General features: G+C 33.1%; 2 protein-coding genes across 2 annotated transcripts in view; one reads left to right on the top strand and one right to left on the bottom strand.

Annotated features, from left to right (window-relative positions):
* Window positions 1-1485: 1485 nt before the first annotated feature.
* Window positions 1486-4037, bottom strand: LOC128214773 (transcription factor Jun-like). The gene has a single exon (XM_052921411.1). It carries the CDS (start codon window positions 3819-3821, stop codon window positions 3000-3002), a length of 822 nt encoding a protein of 273 aa, XP_052777371.1. The 5' UTR covers window positions 3822-4037; the 3' UTR covers window positions 1486-2999.
* Window positions 4038-4294: 257 nt separating this feature from the next.
* The window catches only part of LOC128213981 (mutS protein homolog 5-like), a 55175-nt gene continuing 47948 nt past the window's right edge, over window positions 4295-11521 (top strand). The window contains exons 1-2 of the mRNA XM_052920131.1: window positions 4295-4592; window positions 8365-9119. Coding sequence (XP_052776091.1) covers window positions 8421-9119 — 699 coding nt within the window. The 5' untranslated portion in view covers window positions 4295-4592; window positions 8365-8420. The remainder of the gene's footprint in view (window positions 4593-8364; window positions 9120-11521) is intronic.

Below are 11521 nucleotides of genomic sequence, written 5' to 3'. Positions count from 1 at the left end.
TTAAAAACATCACAACAGTTTTATGTAAGATAGACGCGCTCAACTCCCGTCATTTTCTATGGGACAAAACGACTATCTTAACCTTATTAAACAAAGAGACAAAATAGTTTAGTAGGGATGGGGATTGGGGCAATAGACAAAGCTAAAATGCTATTAAAACCACCTACACGTTAACATTAAAAAATGTGGCTAAAATAAAACCAGGGACCGTTCCGAAAGATTTGTGAGTTTGTCTTTTGGAATTTCAGCATTCTTGCAGTAAAAAAAATCTTAAGTTCGTTTAGTCCTTTAATACTTCTTTGTCTCACCCATGCAAATCTAACGCCCTTACTGAGAACGAAACGCACGTGCGAAAAGTAGACGTACATCTTTACGATAAGCTGCGTGATAAGACGTATTATTAAAGAGCACATCTTAAGTACAACAAATTCAATATTGTTTCTTTATTCAAGGCGCAAAATTATGATTCATATCTAGTACCGTATACTGAGTAAATAAACACGTTTCACCACCCGACGGTAAAATTCGATGATTTTGCCGCCACAATATTTGCAAGGGGCGCAACTCGTCTGACCTTACCAAGGTGTAAATGTATTGTGGTTATCTAAAGTCGGCTCAGTGTACATCTGTGATTATTATACCGTTAAGGAATTAATGTCCTCAAACTTGTTCTTGTTGTTCTAACTATATGGCTTCGAAATGATATAATTCAACACTTTAGACACATAGATTATATACACTGCGGCCTACTGTATTTCGTGGTATGCCTCGTAGCGTTTACGGCGGCGTTGACGTTAGTCATGACGTAAATGATGTGGTTAACCGCGGGCACAACACATGCTCGATCGTGACAAAGTGTTTACCAATCAGATTCGCTCTGAACATGATCAGATATACATTAACCTATTAACAAAGTGTGGTGACATTTTAATGATTGTAATCAAGTCGCTGATTATCCTTCCTTAACTTTCAGGTTTTTGTTTGTTTGTTTTTAAAACGGTAGTTCTCGTTTGTCAGTTCGAAAGTGTTTCACTATAAGTTTCGCATTCCATAAACCATACAAATATGAAACTTATCAGGCTTAAAGCTAAAACAATAAAATATTAACTATCTCATACTTAAACTTATAGCTTTAATTAAGGCTGTTAGTGCGAACGTTATGGACAACATTTGATATCAATTCAGTCCACTTAAAAACACGTCCTTGTATTTTTCAGCCCGAACAACGCAGGACTTTAAAGTAGTATGAATACTTGATACTTTGCCAAGTAGACCTACATGTGTGTATTATTGTTTGCAAATAGGAGTGACGCAAAATACTCTATATTTTGAAATACAGCTAATACTTGGTAAACAGGGCTGGGGATTCCAGAAATGATATATGAAACTTTGGGAAACAAATAGTTTCCGGACCTTTAGAACAATGCGTTCACGGTTGTATATGACTAAGTACAATTACATTGGATGTGACATTGAGGTCGTATCCCCATTTTAATACATGTTTATTGACATCATTTTATCAGTTTCTTTAAGACATATATGCAACTTTGGTTTTGGGTGCAATACATTTATTGCTCACAGATAATTATAAAACTGTACGGCAAAACGAAATTCCCACAAAACTGAAACTTTAAATTTGTCGAGTGTGAAAGTGAAATCGACAATCATATATACATGTACGCTGTAATTTGTATCACTGAGTGTGCCTATTAGTAGTATGTTTGTATTTAAGTAAATAAACAGCTTTTAAGAAACTTGTCCACGTTTTAAAGGGTCAGCCATCTTTATTTTTATTTCTTGAGAAATGTGAGCGAATTATATGCGTGTAACAATGATGAAACACCATCTTAAGTTCAAATAAACAGCTAATGTAGACAGATACTGAAATCCGACATTAAATGGCATGTTTTGCCAAAAGTTGTCAGTAAAGCTATCAAGATTGAACGATTTTCAGCTAAAAAATACAAATTCTGTTTGAAGAGTATCTGCCATTTGCTATTTGATGTTTTTTAATCAAAGTAGGTAAAAACATCAATTTAAACAAGTTTAAAAGAAGTTGTCACGAACATAAAACCTGTGAACAAGTCCCTTTGAAAGTTTCGAGATCTTTAAGTTTATTATCGTGATTGATTATTTGTGATCACCATCATGTTCAAGTTGAAGAAAGGTGAATATCAATAAAATTGAGGCTTTGAATACGTAATCGTCATCATCTTTATCCTTTTCATCATCTTGATTAACCTTTTCATCATCATCATCATCATCATCATCATCATCATCATCGTCATCATCACCTTTGAGTTGTATTATTGAAACAAAGTTCAAAATCATCAAAGCAAATCAGACAGAGGTTTTTATAGTTTCCATTTTTTATTCTTAAAAAGATCTTGTTAAAAATCATAATAAAAACATATAAAAACAAGCATTAACAATATTTAAAGCACCTTTTACACGAATGGCTGAGAATGATCATTTATGCTGTGTAATGAATGAATGTTCGTCATGTATATGAAATGATTGGCGATTTTAAATGATACATACAACAAAAACATTCACAAATTAAGCTATTTTGTAGTCAATACCTTTGACCCATTAACTTATATTATATGAATATCATACCATGTGTTTTTCTGTTTTAATAGTTATTGTATACTGTACTTTGAATAGAACATTTCGAAAAAATAACAGAAACTTGAGAAAAAAATTCTTGCTTCCACAAACTTGGTTAAAAAACATTCACATGGTATAATAATCAATTGTTATACACCTAAAAATGTTGTTAACTATTAACATTATTGCCAACATCAATAAACAAATAATTAAGAAAATCATAAATGTCCTTATAGTTGAAGTTTTGTGCAACTTTAAACAGAGAATTATACATAACAATGAAATTATGCTAGGATTCTGGCCATTTATCCAAATATTTTGACATAAACAATGGTCCATAACCCGTTCCAATCCAATTAAAATATCCTAATTTATACACAATTCCACAATTACATATTAATGTTATGTGACATCATAATCTGGCATCCACTGTTTGCATGGTCAATGATTGTTTGCTTTAATTTACACACTTCGTCCCTGAGTTTCGACGCCTGGGTAGACAAGTCATTATTTTGTCCTTTTATTTCTGCCACTTTATCTTCAAGTCGGGCAATTCTTTCCAGTTTCCTTGTGCGACACTTTCTAGCTGCAACACGGTTTCTCGCTCTTTTACGTTCGAGCTTGATAACTTCTTGGTTAGCCATGTTGATTGGTGATGGCGGAGGGGAGTTGAGACCACAAGGCACCGTTTGAGGTTCTTCCTTAATATGAACCATGGTTTGCGAACCATTGAGTAACGACTTGGCCGGCAAGCTCGCTGTGTTGTAGCATCCTGGAAGAGATGTTGTCGTTGTAAAAATGTTTCTTAATGCGTCACTTGATGATAAAGTCATTGACGCAGTGGTTCCAACAACGTAATCTTCATCTTCCGGCTTTGAGTGAAGTTCCGCCAAAGCTGCCACGAATCCTTGAGCATACGCTTCCTGTTCGTCCGTCACAAACTTTGGGAAAAGTATCTGTGTTGGTGTTGGCGTTGTTGTCACCATACCGTTGGCCTGAATAATCATTTTTTCAAGTTCAGGCGAGGCCAACTTCAACATGTTCAGATCTGGTGACTGTAAAAGAGCAGTCTGAATTTTTTGTTTCTTAGAGGCTGAAATTCCATTTGAACAGTTAAAATCCAAAGTCATTGAGCGCTTCATACTGTTCAGTTTACTCCCAAACGTGTTTTCTCGACCAGCGCTATCGTCATTATACATCGTCGTCTCCATCGTCCTGTGTTTAAATTTTGCAGCCACTTTTTCGGTTTAAGCACGAGATTCTAGTAAAAAATATTGCCACAATCCACTGACTCACAGTGTTTCCCAACTTTCAATGTCAGTTCGACAGACTATTTTCAATCCGATGAGTCAAAAATCGAGAAATGAGTCACAGGTTTTCTCAGTTTTGTCTGAAGTCTTTGTAAGCGGTGCGTAGACTAATCGCAATACACAGCTAGTACAACAATTTATATGACATGACTCAAGGAACTAAAAATAGTAATACGTCATTTCTATATAATTTCATTGGTCAATATTGACGTCATTTTGCATGTGACTTTGTAGCTTCATTCTGATTAGTTTGTAGTTATAGAAACGCGGTGCATTGTGGGATACGCATATTCCATATATGGAAAATCTATTTTCATTCATTACGTCAACTCTACGTCACACTGGAATTCCCATTCAATGGAAACGAGGCGGATATGAAACCAGACGAACCGAGAAGAGTTCAACACAAGAAGATAGCGAATTTACACAAACTAATGGTTGCCATTAATGTGTCGGACGAAAGTTCGCTTCTAATAGTTGTTTTAACTTAAAATTCACTCCCACAAATTAACGACAGTTGTTCTTTTTGAGATAAAACTGAATAGTAGTGCAAAATATAAAATATGCTGTTTGACTCTGAGGCCCGTCCTTCACTCATCCAATCGCTGTACTGCTTTACATGTAAAATGGTTGCTAGTTTCGTTTTAATGAATGACATTTTTTCAATGAATGGTGGGTGTGAACTTTTTACACGGTGGAAAGATAATATTGTACTATACTAAACGCTACAAAGTCAAGCAAAGTCTAGATTAAATCTGATAAAAGAAATAAATAATTAAAGCTTTGTCATGATGCAGTTTAGATATTGGAGTAAATTTATCTTGATATCAGTATATAACTGTTAGTTCCAGTTTCAACATTAAAATGACATTGTTACATCATCATCTAAATGTAAACCACTAAATACTACAGACCAGAAAGCTTCTTTAACTCTTATTCAATGAAAATTAAATATACAACACCAATTGTGTATATATTGTAAGCAAGCAGGGCCTACAGCGTACACTCCTAGAACAACTCCACGAGCAATACAAATCAGCCTGGCTAAAGCAGTGGCGTGAGCTGTGGTCATATGTATAAAGTTTAGTGTTTATTCATTTAATGAATTTTTCTTAACACTTGGTGACACTGTGTGTGTTTGCGTAATGTCTAGGTCATTAATTTTTTTCTTCACCCTTGTAGCTTGAGGGTTATGATCTTTTCATATTGGAATGTAATAATTTGGGTATAATATTTAGAAAAAGTTCTCCAATTATTATAATAACCATTATCGTTAACCAACGATTATGACTTGCAACTCATTCAGCTCTGAAGACTTCCAGTTAACTACAGTTTACTAATTTTTTTAAATATAAATAACATTTCTGACATTTACAACAGTCAGGCCATTACATATATGTACGTGGCCACTGTAGGAGGCAGTGTCACCTATTCAATCAAAATCCCTTGCATTGCATGTTTGTCATATTCAACTTTGAGATCCTTTTTAAAGCACTGTATGAAGTTCAATACACTGATAGAAAGTGATTTATTATTGAAACCCTAGAATGTGTATTTTTCAATGAGTTTAAAATGTCGAAACATAGGCTGTCATAATTTACTTCCAAGAAAAAATAACAAACTTTAATTTCATAATTTGTGCAATGCCTTGTACCCCATTTAAGAAATGTATCAAATGTGAAATATAAGTTTTTACATATTTAAGAATTACGGTATGGTGTAAATTTCATTGTATGTAGGAAATAAAGTTTTTGCATAGCAATTTTATGCGAAATTACAAGAACTCAATAGTTGCTTTGTATTCTGGTTTCCTGACTTCAATCTGTCATACACCTTTAATACCATGTATCTCTGTTCAAAGTCATTATCAGATTCTGACATTAAATCATAAAATAACTTGTGTTCCGAAAACTCTTTTAGGTCGAACAAAAAACAGAAAAGTTTAAATGTGGCGATTAAATGCTAAAATGATCTTGTGATGGCCATACTTTTGTCTTATTTAATTTTGCCTTTGCTTCAATTAGACATAGAGTGTTGTCACAAAGTGATGAACAAAACAAATAGAAATATTGTATGATTAATTGTATAATATTTAATTAATGATGCAACATTTATCCTTCACAATTAAATGAGTTTTTGCATGCATTTATCGATCCGTTTTTTCTATTGTAATACTTTTCATTTAAATTATGGCAAACATACAATTAATTGACATAATTTTTGTTTAATTTATATTTCAATTTACATTTTATTCATTCTTATTATCATGTCTTGTGTATATATGTTTAGTTTTAGAGTCATTTTTATGTGTATGCATATTATATGTATGATTAGTTTAATTTCTTCATCAGAGGATAACATAAAGAATTATCTATCCATCTTGTCCTTTCAGCATTAAATTTTGTAATAATTTAACAAACATCAGCATTTATGATATCTATATCAGAGGTTAACATAATTTTAGATTTTCTTTAAAATCGGAATAATGAAACAAATTACAATACATGTACCATTTTCATTTATTGTCATCCATGCAGGGCCTCATGTCCCCCCCCCCCGTAAGAACAAATGCTACATGAGTTTGTTAAAATATATCTCTTTAAAAATGTTGGGAAAAAACACACAACAGTTTGGGCTTATTTTATGTAAAATTCATAGCTAATGAGGCTTTGTTTTCAGTAAAAATCTTACATTTTTATCCAAGAGTTGAGATTACTTATATATTCATCTATAAATATGTATTGCAAAGGGAAATCCTTTGGTGCTAAATTTAGCACATGGCCTGATCTTGTTTACAATGTGATAATGAGTCAGACAGTGTTGGTGGGCGTCTGAAAAATATAGGCCATAATATTGTCACTGGGCTAACCCTACCCTGGTTGTAAGGTGATAGTGTCTTTTAAATATGACTTTTGAACATTTACGAAATTTAACACTGTGTTCTGTAATGAATTCATAATTATTATAATTAATTCTCTGATTTTATAAATATGAAATCTGATTATAGGGGGTTTATGAAAAACATAAATTGATGATATTTTATTTTATTTCATAATTTGTAATATTGATATTGGAAAGATATTTATGGGTCATAAATGAAACGTAAAGCCATTTAGAATTATACCTATATATAGCTTTTTACCATATAAAGCAGTGTTAACATTTGAATGACAAGAGAATACATTAACTTTATTGGACGAAAGCCAGCTTAAATTAACTGAGCATTAAGCAAATGGTATCTGATATATATATACCTGAACAATTTTCATGAATATCTTTGCCAATCCTGTGTAGTCTTAAGGAAAAGTTTTGATGTCACTTAAATTGATATGGAAATTGAATGATTGCCCCTGTCATTAATGAATACCTGCCCCTATCCTGGTATGCTACCAAGCTAATTGATATATACATATTTTAAATTAGAATGCAAACAACAATATCTACATGTATCTGGATTTATAATATGATTATTGCTTAAAAAATCAATCACAGAACAAAGCAGTTAAATATGTAAATTTATTTTAATACACAAATCACACACACACAAAACCAACAGCAACCTAGTTGTGGAATTTTAAATACCATAACAGTTTCATTTTTTTAATGACAGTCTTCATTTCATCAGTTTACTTATTTTTTTAGGCATTTATTAGGTTCCTCATGTATATACAAGGCGGAAGGGGATTTCAGTTATATTATTAGTATTTTGGAGGGAAACGGAGCTAAATCGGGTGTCAAAATGTCATGGCTCAAGGTTTTTGAATTTCATACAAATGTCATACCGGTACTTAATGGGAAGATACATGTTCTGTTTAAGCTGGTTACTATCGTGTGCTCATAATACAACCAAATCCTAAGCAACGGAACGTTAGAAGAGGGCGCCACTTAGATCAAAATTGCCAGAATTTTGCTGCCTCACAAAAAGCATTATTTTGAATCAGGTTGTTGTGTAGAAAATCTGCATTAGGTTGTTTCTGAGGTGAAGAGGGCTCTAAATATGTGGAACTCAAGTAGCACTATTCCTACGCAACTTTCCCCTATTGTCAAAATCCTGGTTGTTTGGCTTAACAAGTAATAAGGTACTGTGCCCATTACCTTGTTATCAAATTTTTGCAAAAGAAACGCAAAACAACAGTATGCTATAATTTCAATCACAAGGGATGGGTGTTCCCTTGTAGTAACTGTTTTCCTACATATTGTAAAGCATATTGTGAAAATAAGTACATCTTATGCTTATATAATCTATTAAGCATCATTGTAATTTATCTGCTCAGACTACTGGTTTCCTGATTCTTTCCTGTTTCTGATAAATACCATCAGAATCAAACAAAGCCTCAGTCAGGTCAAAATTTAAAAACATAAATAGATAAGTATCTTTATGTATAGTATATCTGTCTTAGATTTAATTTTTAAGTTTTTAATTCTTTTCTTACTTGAATTTCAGACTGAGAATTATTTCCAAATTTTGTTGACACAAGAATTATATAACATTAAACCAATATGTCAGCTACACCTGCAAAAAGGCAGTTCACTGGCTCTGTCAAAAACCTGCAATTCACTGGCTCTTTTGCTCGAGGGACAGGACCTTTTAGCCATAGTATAGAGGAAGCAACGCCATTCTTGTCAGTGACCAGTGCAGGTCCGGGGTCCTCTGATAACCCTGGCACAATGAGGAAAACTATGTCAGAAAGTGTGAGTAGCGAATCTGTCATGAAGAATCCTAGATCTGCTTTCGCCCCCAAACCATCAAAAGGTATTGGCTCGTCACGTGGGATTGGTCCTCAGAAGATTTCTGCTGGTCATACTTGTACTTCAAGCTCTGGTACAAAAAGCAGGGGACCCACCTCCAGGGAAACACCATGTATAAGTCAAGAAACTCCCATGGTTTTGGCAACTGCCCGCCAGATGGGGTCATCCATTATGACTTCATGCAATACAGAATCTATTCGACAACTCCAGAACCCATACTCCGAATGCACAAGTATGGGTACCACTTCATCAGAGTATTTCCAGAAAGGAAGAATGCCTGTATCGGCATCCACACCGGGGTCAAAATCTAGGACCACTAGTTCAAGGCCAAGCACTGTGACCTTTGAATCAAGGTCAAGGTCAGATGAGACTGAACAGATTACAGATGGTGAAGTGAGTCCTCATCATGCTGGTATGCATGGAAGTAATGAATCTTCAGATGAGACCCAGGTACTTAAGTAATTTTATCATTTAATCTAAAATTATGTGGTTAAGGAGTAACTTGCAAATGAATTTAAAGTGATTCTTATTTTAAAGCTGCACTCTCACAGGTTGAACGTTTTGACAACTTTTTTATTTTTTGTCTTGGAACGAGCAAATTTATGCGTAATTATCTGCAAACCAGTGATAAAAGACTGCTGACAAAAGATCAGATCGCAGCTTTACATATTTCCGTCCCAAAATTGATGTTTTATGCACTTTTCTTAATCCGTTAGAAATGGTTTAAGCCATAAAACATGAAATTTGGAATGGAAATATGAAGATCTGCGATCTGATCTTTTGTCAGCAGTCTTTCATCACTGGTTAGCAGATTTTTATGCATTTTTTTCAAATTCCAAGACAAAAAATAAAAAAAAGTTGGAAAAACGGTAAATCTGTGAGAGTGCAGCTTTAAAGCTATTTGTTGTCATGAAGGTAGCTTTATATGTTAATACAGAAAACAAAATGAATTCATTGATCATCAATGGTTAGAGAGATCTATATTATTTTCATCATCATTCAACCTATGTGTATAACATTTGCTCTTGCAGATAGAAAACGTTAAATACAAGGATCCAGTGATATTTATGGGTGAATGTAAATTAGTATTTATTTGCATAATGTGCAGGCATGATTTATAATGGAAAATGCATTGTCATGTGCATTCTGTTAAGAATAGTTTTGACCTCATGTTTTATTAGTATAATGTCTGGTTTGTTTAACTGTCATTAATTGAAATTTAAGAAATTTCCTTATACTATAATAGGTTCAGGGGGCATTTTAAATACTAAAGGCATGTTCAGATTTTGATAGGACTGTAATGAGATGGGATGTATTATGAAATCATCTGTGGCTCACTATGTTGTCTGTGCTCGATTAGCTTTTGTCTGATCATCACCAAACTTTGACAATATGTGTATGGACAGAATATCTCAGCCAAGTTCTATAACCAGCAATATGCCCCGTTTTGAGTTATGATGCTTGAATTGCTAGAATAACACAAACTTAAACTTTTTTTTATATAATTTTGACTGGTATATTTGTCACAGTTTGCCAATCTTGTCTTAAATATTTTTACATGTAAATGTTTGTATTGTTTCAACAAACGAATTGCATGTGACTGATGTTATTATGGGGGTAATTGTTAAAAAAAAGTACTTAATTTTCAATTAAGAAAACCTTATAATAATTCTTTCTGTAAATAGAACGAATTGACAATGACCAGAAACAGTTTATCATATGACGTCATACTAATGCGGGAAAAAATTAATCACTTCATAGTTTATAAAAATTATGTTAAATCACTTTTGAACCTAAAATTGATATGCTAATGACAACAATACAATTAACAAATAATAAATTAACAGTTTTCAAGAAGTTGAATTTTTTTTTCGTGCCTTGCTGACAATACAAACAATAATAAGATAAACAATTTTTCAATTAATATAAATACCCGATGAATTGCGATCCAAAGATCTTGTGTTAATCAGAAAATATGCGCAATTGCTGAAAAGCTTAACACTTTATATCTGTGGAATAAAACTTGATGAAAAGGTACAATTTTAACTTACTGGTTGAGAAGCAGTTTCCGACAGAAAGCAGTTTCCGACAAATCGCTTTTTTGCGTACTTTCTTTAGATCTTCATAAAGAAGGTACTGCAATTCAACTATATGGTAACTAGGCAATCAAAAGTTGGAAATTCTTACTGAGACACGTAAGTAACTTTAATTATTATTTAATGTTTAATGTTTATTTTTCATTTTGTACACAAACTTGCACGTGGGGAATCGGCAAGCGCAGTGTATTGCGCATGCGTGTGAACCTAATTTGCATATCTATGAATAGCTACAAGGTTTTCCTAAATTGACTTATACAAATGATGATCATTGTGTACATATTTGTGAACATTGGTGTCATGCTTGTTTTGCACCCACATTCACTTAAATGTATACAAACACAAGTTTCTATCAAAAATGAATCAAAATATCATTGAAATTCAGTGTCTGCCTGATATCGAGTATGCATTGACTGTCGTAAATTTTACGTTAATGTTGAAAAATTAAATAATATTTATCTCATTTCATTCTTATATTTAGTATATCGAATAAACAAATAGTAAAAACACACCATAGGCACCTTAAATCTGCCCGGCATTCGATTTGTCGGAAACTGCTTCTTACCACAAGCTAATCAGAACAGTATAAGTACCCTCTTTGCGTCCCTATTAGATACACTATATGTGACGTCACACATGTGAAAAATATATCGACAATAGCAGCTTAGTGAGCTGGAGTTATCTAAATTGTGAACAATTTTAGTAGATATTTAAACACGTATAAATAATTCAATAAAAACGTATAAAAACTGTCGG

The sequence above is a fragment of the Mya arenaria genome, chromosome 13 (genome assembly GCF_026914265.1).
Source record: "Mya arenaria isolate MELC-2E11 chromosome 13, ASM2691426v1".
NCBI lineage: Eukaryota > Metazoa > Mollusca > Bivalvia > Myida > Myidae > Mya > Mya arenaria.
The sequence above is the reverse complement of the archived record's forward strand: the minus strand, read 5'-3'. Positions and strand labels throughout refer to the sequence as shown.

Bases quoted from the DNA above. Each gene is read 5' to 3' on its own strand.
- LOC128214773 (XM_052921411.1), bottom strand. From the start codon at position 3,821: ATGGAGACGACGATGTATAATGACGATAGCGCTGGTCGAGAAAACACG.